Source organism: Denticeps clupeoides, chromosome 8, assembly GCF_900700375.1.
Source record: "Denticeps clupeoides chromosome 8, fDenClu1.1, whole genome shotgun sequence".
NCBI classification, from domain to species: Eukaryota; Metazoa; Chordata; class Actinopteri; order Clupeiformes; family Denticipitidae; genus Denticeps; species Denticeps clupeoides.
The window spans coordinates 13,673,149-13,691,699 of record NC_041714.1 but is presented as its reverse complement, the minus strand read 5'-3'; the positions used below and the strand labels follow the sequence as shown (position 1 = coordinate 13,691,699).

General features: G+C 43.6%; 2 protein-coding genes and 1 pseudogene across 2 annotated transcripts; 2 read left to right on the top strand and 1 right to left on the bottom strand.

Annotated features, from left to right (window-relative positions):
- The first annotated feature begins 2,038 nt into the window (after positions 1 to 2,038).
- Positions 2,039 to 4,099, top strand: LOC114795224 (glycine N-acyltransferase). Its single transcript, XM_028988170.1, is given in 6 exon segments — positions 2,039 to 2,131; positions 2,204 to 2,314; positions 2,411 to 2,519; positions 2,626 to 2,755; positions 3,702 to 3,845; positions 3,847 to 4,099. Coding segments are annotated over 6 exon segments (837 nt in total). The 5' UTR covers positions 2,039 to 2,041.
- Positions 4,100 to 5,337: 1,238 nt separating this feature from the next.
- Positions 5,338 to 7,919, bottom strand: LOC114795670 (mitochondrial genome maintenance exonuclease 1-like). Its single transcript, XM_028989205.1, is given in 7 exon segments — positions 5,338 to 5,484; positions 5,807 to 5,939; positions 6,025 to 6,250; positions 6,393 to 6,414; positions 6,416 to 6,833; positions 7,686 to 7,803; positions 7,910 to 7,919. Coding segments are annotated over 7 exon segments (1,074 nt in total).
- Positions 7,699 to 13,228, top strand: LOC114795231 (sorting nexin-5-like; annotated as a pseudogene).
- The last annotated feature ends 5,323 nt before the right edge of the window (positions 13,229 to 18,551 follow it).

The window sequence follows — 18,551 nt, the reverse complement described above, 5'->3', positions numbered from 1 at the left end:
TCTTGCTCATCTTACTTATCTTCTCATAAAGTTCTCTTTTCTTTAGTGTTTGATTTATTATATTTATTAGAAAGCAGGTACACAATCTGCAACATATCCCACCCGTTACACAAGGCATTTTGCACATCTTTCACCAAGAAACCTGGGGAAATTCATCCCACTGTGTGGAAGCGAGTTTGAAGGGAACAGGTCCTTGTTTACTGCAGCCTCCCCATCCTCTATCGGAGACACCATAGACCTGCATGCAGTTCTACTGAGAAACTGGGAGCCCTGCTTTTATCTTTATCAAATCGCGGCCTCCCTCAAGCAAGAGGTGTCAAAAGCCAGCAAATTGCCTGGGGTGCCCATGATGGGAAAGAATGTTTCAACACGGCAGAGACATCAAAGCTCTAATTGGTCTCTGGCAACCCTTGGGAGTCAAATGCAGACTATAAATGTTTTTCCCTGGTCTGCTGCGCCCTCTTCTCTTCCTCCCTCCATCGAGGGCTTGGGGGGGTTCTCCCCCAACTTCTGGGCCTTTCTCTTCCCCCTGTTTTCTGCAGCTCTGAAGCCTCTTTCCCGGCTTTTCTCTCTCTTCCTCTATCCCTTTCTCTTTTATTTGGGGTTTTTGTGTAACATTGGTAACATGTTTACATTAAACGTTACAGATTTAATTCATGCAGCTTTATTAAAGGCTGTTTTAAATGGGTCAGAGACTTCAGTTTAGTTCATCAGATGACATTTTCTGACATGCTCCATTTTCCCATCATCAGGGTGTAGTTCACGTAATTTAATCTGGATTTTTAAAGTCCATTGTTTTGCTATACAGGATCTGGCAATTCAGTTTACTTTTATGCTGGTTTTTCACTGTTATCACTGTTATCCAAACACAGAAATTTCAGGATTACCAAATCTGGTTTACTAGTACATTAAATGGAACCACAGTGTTGCCCACTGGCTATGTAAAGAACGACTGGCAGAACAAAAATACCAGCAGCATAGATCCATCATGTTTGGTAGAAAAACAGAAAATACCACATGAAACAAACATTTTCACCAACACTGTCCTGGTTCAACAACTATTCCAAATATAAATAAATTAAATATCATCAGCAAACATGATCAAATTTTGCTCTTATGTTTTGTGGCAGAAATCCACATAGAAAGCCACCTTTGTTTTGGAATTGGGATTATCCTGTTTTTTGGGATCAAATGTATCCAAAATTCAAGTAAAAATAACACAAATGAAGCCTTGGGTGGTAGTAGCCTAGTGGGTAACACCTTCGCCCAGAAGACCCAGGTTCAAATCCCACTTACTGCCATTGTGTCCCTGAACAAGACACTTAACCCTAAATTGCTTCAGGGGGACTGTCCCTGTAACTACTGATTGTAAGTTGCTCTGGATAAGGGCATCTGATAAATGCTGTAAATGTAAATGTTAATCCATATTGAAACTGAAATTGGTGATAAGATCTTTGAACAACCCAGTGGCGGCCTAGTGGGTAGCGAAGTGTAATCAGAATCAGTGGGTTTAAATCCCGAACTGGCAAGGTACCATGGCTGCCCACTGCTCACCAAGTTGATGGTTAAAGCAGAGGACACATTTCATTGTGTCACCATGTACTGTGCTGCAGTGTTTCACAATCACTTCACTTTCTTTTCTTTCAATGCTCATGAAATCATCTCAAGGATTCGATTCTTTTTTTGATTATTGAATCTTCTCTGATGTTGGGGGGATGTGATGAGCTACAACCCCGTGACACACATCAGCAATAGGGTATGGGCAGTTACCTGGTGTCCTGACTGCTGGCAGGTACACAATTTCTTATGTAGCCCGAAGTATACAGATTGTTTTAAGACCGAGAAATATGCCCACAAAATGTAAGACTGGAATGGAAAAAATAAATCCCGGAGTGGCCGCAGGGGCAGAGAAACCTCTCAACCATGCTGAACGTGGACCATGTTAGTGCTCGTTTGTAGACGCCCCCTGCGTGACGTCACTGGCGCGAATGTGAACGACCGCGGCCGCGCGCACGGGGCACTTCCAGGAGGGCCGGTGGGAATGAAGAGTGGAGAAATGCGCAGGCTGACCGCAGAAGAACTTGAGACAGCCGAGGTTCTCCTGCGAGGATCCTTTCCTCACTCAGTGATGGTACAATACTCATCATCATCATTAATGATCACGTGTTCTTATCATGCATATAAACTTGTATTCGCTTTCCAGGTGTATGGGCATGTTTTTGTAATGAACAGAGTGAAATCTGTACGCACCAATGTGTTTGTGGACTGCTGGCCGGACTTCAAAATCCTGTTTGTTCAGCCAGTCCGTGAAGAGGTAAGAATGCATTTATTTTAATGAAATGTCGTTTTTTTTTTTTTTTTTTGGTTGAAACTATCAATTTACATGCATCTATGTTTCTTGTCTCTTCAGCCATCTGATTCCTTCAATGACTGCGCTGTTTACACCAAAGATGAGGAAATTTTTAAGAATTTCCTAATGGAGACGGAAATTATTGACTGGCACAATTACTTCTGTCTGGGTACTTCTAAGCAATAATTGTATGCACTTGTTATGGACATACGTGTACTTTGATGCGGACATGAATGCAATTTCTATGTGGAATTTCTGTGTGGAAACGTGTACAGGGTCAGACCTGCATCATGAGGAAACCCTGAACGCCGCAGCTGTCGCTAAAGGGGTAAAGGAGATGAAAAGACTGTCTGCGTGTTACATGCTGACCCTGCGGGATCCTGCGCACCTCCAGCAGGTAGACAGGTGGGCACCACCGACCGGACAGACCTGATAATAATTCCAAACTTCTTTTTTTATTTGATTTAATTGAACTGATTATGTAGGTGAAGACTTTTATTTTGAAGGTCTGTAAACAGGAAGCGTGCTTCGCTTGATTTCCGAAACCTTTTATTTTATTATTATTATTATTATTATTTAATTTAAAATGTCACCGTATAGGCGCCGTTCCCGACTCTCGGTTACACTGGTGGCGGCGATGGGATAGTCTGCCTCCGGACGATCACCACTGGATAAAGTTTGAACGGGCTGTCGATAGTTTTAACGAGTTTCAAATAGTTGGCTAATGTTAGCCATGGCTAAAGCCTGCGTTGCGTAACTCATACAGTGTTCTAGTAAAACGGACCGGTAGACCTGTAAAAGAAAATATAAAAAATATACATAAATATATTTATAAAAGAGCTGTAAGAATTAGAGCCAATTTTATTCACTTTGCCCCATGAGTTCCAAAAGCACACTTTTTTTTGCCGTTTACAACCCTTTACAATAAAAGTAATCATAACACAGAACAACAGTTCAATAAAAAAAAGTCTCATGTAATTGTACTATAGCCGGTAAAAATATTTTAGTGTACCTAAAAAAATATTTTAGTCACATAAACTGCTTTAGTTTGAGCACAAATTCAATATTTAATTTATTTTCGAGCTAGGATTTGAACTCTCAACCTTGGAGGTGTGAGGCAAGCTTCGCAGTGCTTACCATCACAAAAAACACTCCACGTGAATTCGGTTGTCCTATGCAACAATAAAGCACATTTTTTTCAGGCAGATTGAGACAAAGGTTACATTTATTGCCATATCCTGACATTGGACCCTGTATCACAGGGCATGGGAAATTATTACTGCTCTGTATTTTATTATGACATGTCGTCTGGGCATGGGTCTCTATGATATTTTGTTTGTTTTGCCCTCAGCTCCACACTGGTGCTGTCGCCCCTCAACGAGTCCCATGTCGCCATTGTGAACAGGACCTGGAAGTTCGGGCAGGATGAGCACTCAGTGAAATTCATCAGGGACATGATCCGGCACTTTCCTACCTGCTGCGTGCTGGATGGGGGTTCAGCCGGTGGCGTGGGTCTTGACCTATGCTAATGGTGCACTGGGAATGCTGTATACCCTTCCAGAGCACCGGGGCAAAGGCTACGCCAAGGTGCTGATCTCGACCCTGTCCAGACAGCTCCATGCTCAGGGACACCCGGTTTTCTGTTTTATAGAGCGGGAGAACAAACTATCCTACCGAATCTTTAAAGGCCTGGGTTTTACAGAGGAGCCCTCTTACACCGTAGCATGGTTCGGCTTTAACTCTGTTTAGATTTTTATATTTTAAGACGTTTGTCAATTGTGAAAACCAGACGCTAAAAACACTGCATTTATATCTTATGTTACTTGCTGCTGACCTCTGGCCTGGCAGCTGGCCTCATCAGATATGGCAGACTTGGTTATAATTAAACTTTTTAAACCAGCTTGTCTATAAATGTATAAACCGCATTAATGTACACTCGGGGATCACATAAGGCCACACTCAGACCACATTCTGACATTTGGTATCACAGGGCAGGTGAAATGATCACTGTGGACTGCCCTGTATTTTACTGTGATGTGTGGTCTGAGAATGAATTCCAGCATGTGTCTCTTTGTGATATTTTAGAATATTTATAGAAACCTGGGCAGTTTGTTTTGCTCTCAGCGCAGCACTGGGTCATTGAGTCCCATGTCTCCCTTGTGAACAGTGTTTTCTTCTCACATGCAATACACCATTACACTTTACTTTATTTGTATGCAGTGCACATGTGTAACTGCTAGATTTCACATTACACATAATTAGCAGTTATTAGCAGTGGCCTATCAGCACAAGACACCCAGATACTGATTCAGACCCTGGTAATCTCACGACTGGATTACTGTAACTCCCAGGTCTACCTCTGAATGCCATTCAGCACGACTGGTTTTCAACCTCCCACACCACCCCTCTGCTACGTTCCCTCCACGGACTCCCAGTAGCTTCATGCATCAGATTCAAAATACTGATGCTGGCCTACAAAGCCAAACATGGAATAGCCCCATCCTACCTCACAGCCCTTATTATACCTCACACTGCACCTCATGTTCTCAGAGTCTCCAGTACTGCTCGTACGAGGAAGACGCTCAGTTAGACTCTTCTGTCTTGGCACCTAGGTGGTGGAATGACACCCAACTATGAATACAATTTTTTACTCACTATTTACAAGACCTTATAGTCTGACCTATGCAAGAAAAACTACAACAGAGTAAAGTGATTGTATTCATGGTTTGAGTCCTAGTGAACCAGAACTGATTACTTCATTGAAAGTAACATGAAATCACGTTGTAAGTTGCTTTGGATAAGGGCATCTACCAAATGCCAAAAATGGAATGCTAAGATAATGCTAACACAGTATGCAGGTATTTCATGCTTGTGTTATGTACTTATGTGATCAGATACTTGACATTTTATCTTTTTATTTTAATAAACAATTATAAAAACATTGCACCACACATTGTTGCACACCAGCAGCAGTTGCTGCGCTTTCATCATGTGACTGGCGGGTTCTTGTCTGTGAAGTCCTCCAGGCGAAGCAGCCAGTTTTCCCAATACTGCAGAACTTTGTCCAGGCCAAAGAAATGCGGATGTGCCGGTGAGCCGTCCTTGTAGGCTACCACGATCAGGCCATTCTCCACCTGAATATAAAATATGTACGCAGTACATTCAGTGACCCTGAAACTATTCAGGAAGAGACTGGATGTATAATGAAAATGATTAAAAAGTAAGTGTGGCAATAATTTCATGTTGATATCTAGCTACAAGAAAAGAAAGTTGGTCGCCTGTAAACCAGTAAACCCAGGTTCAAACTACCACTGTGTCCCTGAGCAAGACACTTAATTCTGAGTGTCTCCAGGGGGACTTGTCTAAGACTTCTGCACATTGCTGTAAACATTATAATAAATAAGAATAAAGCTTTTTGCCATGCCACAACTAAACATTTACTAAATTCAAACTCACCTGGTACCTGTAGTTTTCATCGCTGTTTAAAGCACCGATATACGCAGCCACTTGAATGGGATTATCATACGTGTTCTGAATGAAGGGCTTGGCCTTCTCAGACGTCTTCCAGTCTATTGCACACAAGCGTCCCCCTGTGAAGCACACGGAAAGGGATGGCGACTTAATATTTGGCCACAATTCTGCCCTCCTTTTACACTCTCATGCAACCTGCTCACCTGTACCGAGCCACACAGTCCACCACGCCCACGTAATTCAGAGCCCGGTGGTGCACGGCACTCTCGATGGCCCTCATGTCACTGAGGTCGTCCAGCACACTGCGGACACTCTCCATGTACCCAGCTACCTCCTCCTCCTGCTGTTCAAACCTGTTAGCAGGCCCGCTTGGAGAAGTGAGAGCATCCTCAAGAGCAGTGTGGAATAATGCTCCTAGCCTAAAAAGGTCTTGAGGTAGGAAAGATGAAAAGTCATCATACGTCAACAGCACTGCATCTGCGTGCATTTAAACACGCCCCCCAAAAAAGCTCACACTTGTCTTCGGATGAAAATGTACCAATGTCAGATTTCTGGAGCATCGGGCACTTACTCGCACTGTACTGCCTGAAGCCCCTCCTCTCCCAGCTCTGCGATCATCCTCCTCTTCCACCTCTCCAGCAATAACAGCTGCTCTGGGCTCATGGTCTGCTGCAGGACGCGGGTCACGCTGGGCGTGGCGGATTTGTCGGGGCCCCTCTGCAGCATGAGTCGGGCCACGGGCCCCGGGGCGCAGGCGTCTCTCAGCCCGACCTTGTCCTCGTTACGTAGCGGGACACGGTTCCTGGGAACCCTGGGCTTGTCGCGGGGCCGCCGAGGTTCGACGATCGGCCCGTAGAGCAGCGTGTCCTGGTCCTGCAGGGTTTCGGGGGTCTGGGCGCTGACTCTGGAGGACACGACGGACTTGACGAGGGAGGAGTAGCGCTCCGTGTCCACGGCACCGTACTGGCTGCCTTTTTTACGGGCCGTCCGCGCACAGGACGTGGAGAGACACCTGAGGCCGAAATCGGAGCAGCAGTTGTTGAATAACACATAGAAGGCTTTCTGTGACTTGCCAGGGTGAACTAAAGTGTTCAGAAACATGACCGCCTCTCTAAATTAGGAAATAAATGCCAACCGCATGACACCACACACGTTCGAAAAACTTCTCAAAGGAAACCCGGCACAATTTGAATGCGTACTATTCGCCTTGACACAGCGAATCGTGAGAAAGCATGGGAATAGTAGTTTTTCTTTCATTCAGATAACTAGCACATGGGGTTCAGGAAACTACATTTCCCATCAGGCTTAGTCGTGCTGCGATGAAATGCAACCGTACTTTCCGCGGGAGCACAAACCAGCATTGAAATACCATGAAATGTCAACACAGTTTATTTACTGAAAATAATCCATCGTTAAATTATGATATCGTTCATTCACATGTACCTCGTGCACAGTTGCGGCAAACATAATGATATTTTTTTCGTAACTTCTACAGATTTACCGGAGGTTGTTCCTAGTTATACACAATTCGTTGCCAATTAAACATTTATATAACAATGGAGACTTTTGCTTTGCGGCGTGACGCAGTAATGCTAAAGCAATATTGTTGTCGATCCTCTAATCATATTTTTATTTAAATCCTGTCAACCTCTAGCATTATGCATCAAGAAACTGTTGCCAGATTGGGTGATGTTCTGTTTGTGTATTTCAAAAAATGAATTGCTTGTAAGAACAGGTTTTGAGGACGTCGCCTTTCATTGAATATTTTACAATGAACTGTCTCGAAAGATAAATGCTTATCAGATAGTTTTTAACAGTATATTTGTGCATTTTGGGGCGCTGTGCGGCTGAAACTGTCACGCACCTGGCAACACTGGTCGTCAGCTCGGTGACGATCCCAGGGAACAAGTGTCGGTCGGAGTGACACTCAACTCCGGACGCTGGCCGACTCAGAAACGGCGTGGTCCCGACGCTGTAAACATCTTCCAAATAATAAAAGTAAATCTCGAACCGGCCCGCGTTTAGAGTCGCGATTAATGGGAGCCGAGCCGGGGAGGTTGGGGTGACAGACAAGGAAGCGTCACCAACGCAAACACATACTTCGCCGCGTCGTGTGTTCAGTTTGGAAGCCAGCTGCGAGTCACCATGAGCACTCCTGTCGGGGAGAGCGAAAAGGAGAAGGTAGGGCCGTTTACCTGCGCCGAGCAATGGTGTCCGAACTCAGAACTGCGGTAACTGTTGCACCGCTCCAGGCGAGTTAGCACCCTTGCTAGTTACGCGGATAGCGCCTGTTTCTTTTCTTCTTCTTCTTCTTTAAAAAAAAAAAAAAAACACTGGTCGGTGCACGTAAAACGTCGATAACATCTACGCCGCGGACACTGCATGTTATATAACGTGTATAACGCGTCAGTGGCAAATTACTTCCAGGTACTGGAGAGAGGACAAAAAAAACACTTTTCTAAAAAGTCGGAAGGCCATAAGTTGATTCTGTTCTTCATTCTGTTCTTTTATGTTGAAATTCAAATGAGCAGCTCGGAAATTAAAATCGGTGAACTTTTCAGCAGTATTATTATTCATTGCATAACTTATCTACTATTTGCACCTAATTACTCTTTGTGTATTCTTCACATCTGTCTATTAATATAATAAGTATGAACTTTGCTGTGCCCTAGAACATGTGTTCGAACTTAATATTTACTATTAAAATAATTGGATCTTCTGTCATCGCATGATTGTAAAATTTTGATATTTGACCTGTATAAGAAATCCCAAGTAGGATTTATTAATTGACTCCAACGAAAAAGTTGGCGCCTCAGCACTATTTTACAAGAAGAGATTGTTCAGTTTCCTGTGGGATTCGGGAAGGGAAGTGTCCGTTTCGCCAGAATTCTTTTTTCTGCTGAATCTGCACTGTTTCTTCACCCCATGCCCACTATTAGTCAGGAATACAAAACTGCCGTATATTTTTTAAAAATAATTTCCGTGAGTTTTAGTTCGTGAATGATGTGTTTTGTCCACATTACACTTGAGTGTCATCATCCTGGTAGTGACCTTTGCAAACTAATAGAGCATATTTTGACCCTGACATCTGGAATTTTGTAGAAATTATTGGATCTCCCTTTTAAGCTCTGTGTTTATCAGATGCTGGAAAGCAAAAAATTTTTCATCCATGTTCATTCAATAGCAGACGTGTAGGAATTTTGGGACAGGGAAGTCGTGGAAAAAAATTGGGAACTGTATGAGTTGTCTGTTGGAATGATTCATGATCATTTTTGTGTGTGTGGTTTTTCAGCTGCGCTCCGTTTCTGTTGATCTCAACAACGACGTCTCCCTTCTCATTGACATCCCAGATGCCCTGTGTGAGCGTGACAAGGTCAAGTTCACTGTCCACACCAAGGTACAGTAAACTGCACTAAACTTCATGCATCCTGCAGTAGATTACACTGCGTAACACAATAAAGTGTATAGTCATATAGTTCATGGCATTTGTAATGTGCATTTTGATTTTAAAGGTCCCCTACTTTTATATAAGTCTTAGTGGTCTCCTAATACAGTATCCGAAGTCCCCAGGATGTTCCTTTTTGTGTGTTTAGTTAATGAGGAGGAGAGGGCCTATAGAATTTGCGGAAATTACATCATGAACACCATTCTCCAACCACAATGTTTGGCACAGACAGGAAGTCGTCTCTGCGTTTTTCCAGCAAAAAAATAAATCCCCTTGTGATGACATAAGGGGAAAAATTCCAGATCCGGCCGTCTGAGCTGCCTCCAAAGCACTCTTTACACATATCACCATTTCTACTCACTGCAGGAACATAGACAGGCTAGAGGAACTCGTATTAATGTTAAATAATCCCACGAAGTTACATTTTCATGTCAGGGAACCTTTAAATCACTGAACATATAATTTTTGCTTCCACCATGACTGCTGTGCTTGGCCATATTTCCAAGGGTCTGTGTGTGACACAGGCTTTCCCATTCCATATTTTAAATCAGCATTATTTATTCCTCTGCAGACGACCCTGAGTGTGTTTCAGAAGCCGGAGTTCTCTGTGCCTCGCCAGCACGAGGATTTCATTTGGCTTCATGACACGCTGGTGGAAACTGAGGAGTATGCCGGTCTCATTGTAAGTTTGGAAGAAATGACCCCAGACGTGTTGTTGTCCATGAATGTTAGCAAAATGCCTAAATCAATGAAGCATAGACAGAAGCTATTTTGAATTGGTCCTTTTGTTCATTTGCAGATCCCACCTGCTCCTCCTAAACCAGACTTTGAGAGCCCCAGGGAGAAGATGCATAAGCTTGGAGAGGGCGAGGCCACCATGACAAAAGAAGAATACACCAAGATGAAGCAGGAACTGGAAGCGTCAGTAAAAACTCTATATATTTTGTTTTAATGATTTGCTTGAAAAAGGAAACTTAAGCTCCTTTTGCCTTTAACCTTCCTGCCCTTTTTCCTACAGAGAGTACCTAGCTGTGTTCAAAAAGACTGTGCAGGTCCATGAAGTCTTCCTTCAGCGGCTCTCCTCACACCCTGTGTTAAGCAAGGACCGAAACTTCCAGATATTCCTGGAGTACGATCAGGACGTGAGTGTCAGGCCATACAGAGTTGAGATTAAACTAGGATAAGGATAATTTGCAGAGGAATGGCCTGCATCTGACAAGTTGGTGACAAATTGGAACATATCACGTGTGTATGTAGATGGGGTGGAAGTGGTTTTAACAAACTTAACTATCTGAACCACCGTTTTACAGACCCTACAGCTACTAAACACTGCATGCAACCCTTAAACACACGTCTATGAGACTCCTGTAGGAGAAGCTCAGAGGGTCTCCAGGAACAGGATTAGGAAGCCCTGGGGTAGCTGCTTTTTAGCTTGCTTTTTTATTTGGTTTTATAAAGATAACCGTGTTGGCTTAGAGAAATTTAGCAGTGTAGCGGTCATGGTTTGCTGTTTTTTTTTTTTTTTTTTTTTTATGATGTTTGTTGGGTTGATGAACACATTCTGTGAGATGTATTTAGTTATGCATTTTGCCCTGCAGCTGAGTGTGAGGAGAAAAATGCCAAGGAGATGTTTGGTGGTTTCTTCAAGAACATGGTTGAAGAGTGCTGACGAGGTCTTAATCTCAGGGGTTAAGGCATGTCTCTTTGTTTGTACCTGGGGAAAAACATACCTGCTTGATTGCAGTGAGTTGTATTACATCTTATTATCCATCTGTCTTTTCAGGAAGTCGATGATTTCTTTGAGCAGGAGAAGACCTTCCTGCTAGATTATTCGACCAAGATCAAAGATTCCACCACCAAGGCGGAGAGAATGACGCGCGCTCATAAAAGTGAGTGCTAAAGACACAAAGGATTTATGTTCAATGCATTATTTTCTTCAACTATGAATAGCCCATCATTCCCTTTCAGATGTAGCTGATGACTACATTCACGTTGCTGCCATTTTGAACAGCATTTCTGCCGAGGAGAACACAGCCCTGAAAAAGTGAGTTCCGTTTCCACCACTCTTTTGGGAACCAGCGAGATTGTGTTTTATGGAAAATATACTGCATGATTTGTTCTTCTATTTCAGACACTTGGACAAGTTTTCAGACATGTTTGAGAAGCTCAGGGTAAGGGATCCTTAACTCTGCTGTAGTCTGTCGGTCGTTAAAAGCAGGGATTTTTGTCACATGTGAAATTACACGGTTATGAGTTAAATGGCCACTTGCTGTTATAATCTCAGTTTTACTTTTTTGCAGAAGGTTGAAGGCAGGGTGGCTTCTGACCAGGAGCTGAAGCTCACAGAGCTGTTGAGGTATTACACCAGGGACATCCAGGCCGCCAAGGTGAAGCTCTCTTCAAAGCCCACTCTTAAATAAAGTGCTGTTTTTGACCATTCAAGGTCATTTATTGTGACCAGTGCTGAACTAAATACACAAGACTGCTTGCATTAAAAGTAGAGTGGAGTAGCATTTAAAGTGAAAGTGAAGTGATTGTCATTGGGAAGCACAGCATATGGTGACACAACAAAATGTGCCCTCTGCTTTTGACCCATCACCCTTGGTGAGCAGTGGGTAGCCATGAAAGGCGCTTGGGGAGCAGTGTGTGGGGACGATGCTTTGCTCAGTGGCACCTTGGCCACAAACTGCCCCTTTACCCCTGGAGTAGAATATAGCTCCAGTAAAAGTACTTACTTTAAACTTCTAACATGAGTAAAAATGCAAACGTCTATGCTTTCAAATGTATTTGAATATTAAAAGTAAGGCTAATTAGTTAATTGGGTTAACATTTTGCAAATAATTGATCGCAACTGTTCATGCTGCCCCCCAAAAAGAATTGTCGGTTGGTCGCTTTTTGTTGCATGTGGCAGAAGGTTTTTATTTTCTGCGGAGCAAGCACCAGACAATCAAATCCATTTTTGCAATTTTTCACTGAATATACTGAACACACTTTGTTTCAGGTGACTTATCTCCATTTTTATTCTCAGGATCTCTTGTACAGACGAGCACGAGCCCTGGCCGACTACGAGAACTCGAACCAAGGCCCTGGACAAGGCCCGTCTCAAAAGCAAAGATGTGGCCCAGGCGGAGGACAACCAGAGGCAGTGCATGCAGAAGTTTGAGAAGCTGTCTGAGTCTGGGAAGAAAGGTGCGTAGCGAGGAGGGCATGACTGGGCAAGTCATTTCTCCTTCCCCTGCCTCACACTTGTTTCTCTTGCAGAGCTCACCAGCTTTAAAGGCAGAAGAGTTGTCGCCTTCCGCAAAAACCTGGTCGAGATGGCAGAGCTGGAGATAAAGCACGCCAAGGTGGTGTTTGCTGATGAGCTCCAGATGAGCCCTTCATTGAATAATACCTACTACTCACAAATGTGACCTTATAAGCTTACACCAGACCTGTTGTAGAAGGGTCGGAAAGTACCTCCATGAAGATCATAGTTGAAGATCATATGAAATTTTACTGCTCTAATTTAACGTGTCCCACGTTCTCTTCCTCTCTACAGAACAGTGTATCCCTGCTGCAGGGCTGCATTGAGACGCTCAAGAACTGTTGACCAGCTGTGGTCATGCCACCTGACTGATGAAGCGACCAGCCTCATGGGTCGAGAAGCTGTTCTGATGCAGCGCGTGACATAAAGATACCAGCTGCTCCTGTGTTTACGGACCACTAGAACCCGCCCCTTCTGCTTTCTCTGCTGACTTCTTTCTGAGCTGTCTTGGCTGCAGTCCTAATGACAATCCACTTTTGTTCTACCACTTTTCTCAACCCTTATACCTCTTTAAAGTTTTCTGACTTCTCACAGACATTGGTCACAGAGGTCACTCTGTCTTTTATTATAATGATAAGAGCATAAACCATTTCCTGTCTTATCACCATATTAACAGGCAGATGTGAGACTGAGTGTTGGGGCAATTTGCATTTTAGCACAAATAAAGAAAAGGGGGGTTGAAAAGTGCAAAACGTACACAGCCAGACACTCAGTGCACTTATAAAATGCGTTGGACACACTGTGCAGCGTCGCCTGTCCCACTGCAAGGTTCCACCGCATTTCAGGCCACACAATATATATGCTTTGGTTACTAACAATGTCCAGCAAGTCTTTTGATCTTCTTGTACTCCTTTTTTCATATTGTTTGCAATGCTGACATTAACAGAATTCCATTTCCAGATATCTGGTGTGCATGTTTTGCTATTCCGATGATGCACCATTTAGTATTGTGTAAAATGCACTGTGTGGAAGCAATGACAACAAGGGGACCAAAGCTGTTTATATTGTAATATGGTGCAAAATGTAATGGGTCGGGGATGGGATAAAAAAGACAAATATGTTTGTAATGAACGTTTTTACTTCAGAGTCTTCCTGGGGGATGGGGCAGGGGTGATTCTCTTTTGCAATAATCTCATTAAAAGAGTTCTGTTCACATGGTGCTTTCTGTGTCTATTTTTCCCCCATGGGTCACATGTCTGTCTTGGGCCATGATGAGTTGTTCCACCGGGAGGTGGCGGCGCTTCACCATCTGCCCACAGAAATGCAAGCCAGATTGCTGAATTCCTGAAATCATGTGTTCAGCACCGAGTTGCTTCTTCCATCGTCAAATTTTTCCTCCGGTGATGCCGTGAAACGTCAGCAAGGCTCGCTGCCAAGCACGTGAGGAATTCTAGATTGTTGGGTGGGTGGACGTGAGAAGGCCTCTTTTATAGGACCTCCAAACAGAAAGTTGATCACTTCGTGGGAACAACTGTAAGATCTGCAGAGGAAGTACTAATACTACTAGTAGCAATACTACTATTTCCTCTACTACAGATGAGTGTGTGTAGATACACCTGATGTAAACTAACCCATTTTTTTCTTTTTACAAACCAAACCATACCTGAACCTAGAATTAATCAAATGAATGCTGCTAAATAAATATGGACAATAATTACACTAAGGGAATGTGCATGCATGCCATGTGACCAGGAAGTTTGGGTTTTTACGGGCATGCGCCTGTTCCTGGTAGGACATCCAAATTCCTTAAAGTTCTTGTGTTATTCTCATGATGGGCCGGGCCTAAAATAAGATGTACTGTACACAAGAATTATCGCTGACTGGCTTGTATTTGATCCTGTGCTCGGATTTTTGCTGCGAGTGGCTGAGTGTTGCCATGGTGAGCAGGAAATCCGCTTGTTCTTTTGGAAAGGAGGCGTTGCTTGCACTCCTTCAGCTTCGCTCTCCTCCTGCCCAGCTCCCTGTTCAGCATGGGGTGGAGGGGCCACGTCAGTTTAATGATACCTTCACACCATGTTTTATTCCTCTTACAGTAATGTAAGATTGCAAATATGTACAGTTGCACACAAGGACACCATGATAGTGATTTACAGAGCTCACCAGGCAGATGCACGACTCTGCTTGGTGTGTGTTGTCTGTCTGTCTGTTATGAGTATTAAGTGAAAGGGCCAGAAGGTGAACTGACAGGAAATGCCAGTGACCTCAAGATAAATGCTTCTGCTGATTTAACTTCCTTCTTGACTCTCTTGCTCTCACCCCAACTCTACTTCTCTTGCCGTTCTGTAAATTGCAACATAATGTTTACTTCCCAAATTTATTTGTGCCTATAAGACTATATCAGTAAATAAAGCCCTGGGTAAAAACATTTATGGTATACTGTTGTCATGCTTTCTGAGGACGTGGTGGTGTGTTCTCATCCAGGATGGCACATCAATGCAAGCTGTGGCAAGAAGGTTGCTGGGTCTGTCAGCATAGAGTGCGGAGCATAGAGGCACTACCAGGAGACAGGCCAGTACACCAGATGCTTCTGCTCAAACGGCCAGAAACGGACTCCAATAGAGTGGTATGAGAGCCCGATGCCCACAGGTGGGTTTGGCTTACAGCCCAACACCGTGCAGCATGTTTGGCATTTGCCGCAGAACACCAAGATTGGCAAATTTGCCACTGGCGCCCTGTGCTCTTCACAGATGAAAGCAGGTTCACACTGAGCACATGTGACAGACGTGACAGAGTCTGGAGATGCCGTGGAGAACGTTCTGCTGCCTGCAACATCCTCCTGACCGGTTTGGCAATGGGTCGGTAATGGTGGGGGTGGCATTTCTTTGCTCACCAGAGGTAGCCTGACTGCCATTAGGTACCAAGTTGAGATCCTCAGACCCACTTGTGAGACTATATGCTGGTGCAGTTGACCCTGGGTTCCTAGATTGTCTAGACAATGCTAGACCTCTTGTGGCTGGAGTGTGTCAGCAGCTCCTGCAAGACAAGGCATTGATATCTCAGACCTAAATCCTATTGAGCACATCTGGGACATTCATGCTTTAGTCCAGATCTGGGAGGAGATCCCTCAGAGAGACCATCCGCCACCTCAATCAGGAGCATGCCCAGGCGTAATACGGAGGTCATACAGGCACATGGAGGTCACACACACACTACTGAGATGCATTTTGACATTACATCAAGTTGGATCAACCAGACCACATGGGTTGATAAATTTGATTTCCATTGATAATTTCATGTGATCTTGTTGTCAGCACATTCAACTATATAAAGAACAAATTATTTAATATGAATATTTCATTTGTTCAGATCTATAATGATGATGATGATGATGAGTTGAAACAGTCTGGTCTGGAACGGATGGGAAGCTTCTCTTTCGGGCCCATGGAGAACACAGATATCTGTGAATTATTTATGACGCCTGGGTTCTCTATATCTGCTGATCCCCCAATCCGTGACAAATACATAGAAATAGCTAGAACAGTTCTCATATTCAGCTCGGTTTAGTCTGAGGAAGACCTAAGTAATACTTTCCAGGCCTTGGGAGAAGGCGTTATTCAGTCTGGCAGGATATGACACAGGATGCGGAGCTCTTCTGGCCTAAATTGAGTCTGTGCTGCTGGAAGCATTTAACCGCTGGTCGGTTGATGACACAGCAGTATTTTTTTTATTTCTTCTTCTCTTTTTCTTTTTATTTCCAGTCATGGTGGGGTTTTTTGGTGTAAAGTTCACTCTCTCATCCTCACTCACCATGACTGGGGTCAACCCAGTCCTACGCAATGAGAAACAAAAAGAAAAAAACTGTAGTTTTGAATGGTTTCGCTTTTTTATATTAAACATTATTTGTTTCTGTGTATTATTCATGCTTGATGTTAATACAAGTTAATATAATGTTAATATAAATATAACAGAAATAAGCAGCAGGGGTCTTTTCTTATCTCATGGGACCCTCCAGTGAGGTCACTGCACCACTGGGTCAGTGATCTATCACCAGTAATCTGTGAAAAGAAGCCTTTTAAATAATCACATTGTAATATGTGTTTCTTTCTGAGCAAGTGATGGCCCCAGCATGACACAGTGACAGTCCCAGCGGCTAGTGCATCCTGACCTGCTCCGTGACTGCCTTTCATCAAGGTAAACAGAGTTGCACAAACAGAGATTAAATGCTTGATACCACGCGACTCCTCTCAGTCTAAAAAAGCAGTCGAAGGTGACACTAGATGTGAGAACAAGTTCTAAAGCTGATTTCCCTCAATATGCCTCCAAAAAAAAACATGACAAATAGAGAAGTGAGCAGCATCTAAATCAATGTCCAGTTCTTGATTTCGGAAGTGAGATTCAACCCTTGTCAAGTGACAGAAATAGCTCTCTCAGCGTAATGAACAGCACTTGGACGTCTGCCTAAGTAAACAAAATGCAGGACTTGAAATACTGGAGGCGGGTTAAAAGAGCGGTCAGTGTTGAGTCAAAGGGTGTCACCAAAACCAGGAGATTGAACGTCAGATAAATGAAGGAGCAAAGCAGAGCAGATGAAGAGGCGGGAGAGGCACACAGATACAGACACACCATGACCTGAGAAGGGATAATAAGCTGAACCATGCAAACCAAATCATCAAGAGGAACAATCACTCCTGAATTCATGTCTTTAGATATAAACATGGTGCATGTTTCCATCAGCCACATGCCTGCTCTTTTCTAGTTGTGTGTTTTCTGTGTAGGGTTCCACGGGTCAGGGTTGCTGGGGCTTGTTTACCCTTGAACAGGGATCAAAAGCACAAGTTACTGCTAACTAACAATTGGAGTGGAAAACTAAGCTGAACTATTTACAGCTGAAACTTCAAATGACAACTTGTACTATTATTGCTGTATTACTATTCCCACAGTTTCACCGGTATGTGCAAAGTAATATTCACCAGAATATTTTCAGCAGACTTGACCTGCTCTCCAATCATAGTACATACAAGGCCTTTCTGAAAGTCAGAAGAACAAGCACCTTTGCAGCACCTCTCAAGCTTCAGATTCAGGTCTGGCTGTGTGCTTAGGGTCATTGTCCTGCTGAAAGATGAACCGTCACCCCAGTCGGAGTTCAAGAGAGCTCAGAGCAGATTTTTTATTCAGGATTTCTCTGTACATTGCTGCAGTCATCTTTTCCTCTATCCTGACTAGTCTCCCCAGTTCATACAGCTGAAAAAATCCCACAGCATGATGCTGCCACCATCATGCTTCACTGTAGGGGTGGTATTGGCCTGGTGATGAGCGGCGCCTGGTTTCCTCCAAACGTAACGCCTAGCATTCACGCCAAAGAGTTCAATCTTTGGCTCATCAGACCAGAGAATTTTATTTCTCATGGTCTGAGAGTCCGTCAGGTGCCTTTTAATTTAAGAAGGCTTCCATCTGGCCACTCTACTATACAGGCCTGATTGGTGTATTGCTGCAGAGGTGTCTATCCTTCTAGGAGGTTCTCCTCTGTCCACCCAGGACCTCTAGAGCTCTGACAGAGTGACTATCAGGTTCTTGGTCACCTCCCTGACTAAGGCCCTTCTCTCCTGATCACTCAGCTAAGGTGGCCGGCCAACTCTAGGAAGAGCCCAGGTGGTTATGAACTTCTTTCACTTTCAGATGATGGAGGTCACTGTGCTCACTGGGACCTTCAAAGCAGTAGAATGATGATGATCAGGGGAAACAGGATGCTCCTGAGCTCAATTGTGAGCTTCATGGCAAAGGCTGTGAATTCTCAGTTGTTGTTTTTTTATAAATATGCCAAAACCTCAATTAATCCTCACATTGTCATTGTGGAGTGTTGTCCCTGAATTTCTGAGGGGAAAATGAATTTAATCAATTAAGGCTGTAATACAACATAAATGTGGAAAAAGTGATGTGATGTGAATACTTTCCAAATGCAGTTTGGAAACAGGCAGTTTTTATACTGTTTTATACTTTGGCAGAAAACAGTATAGGTGAAAATTAAAATAACATGAGAG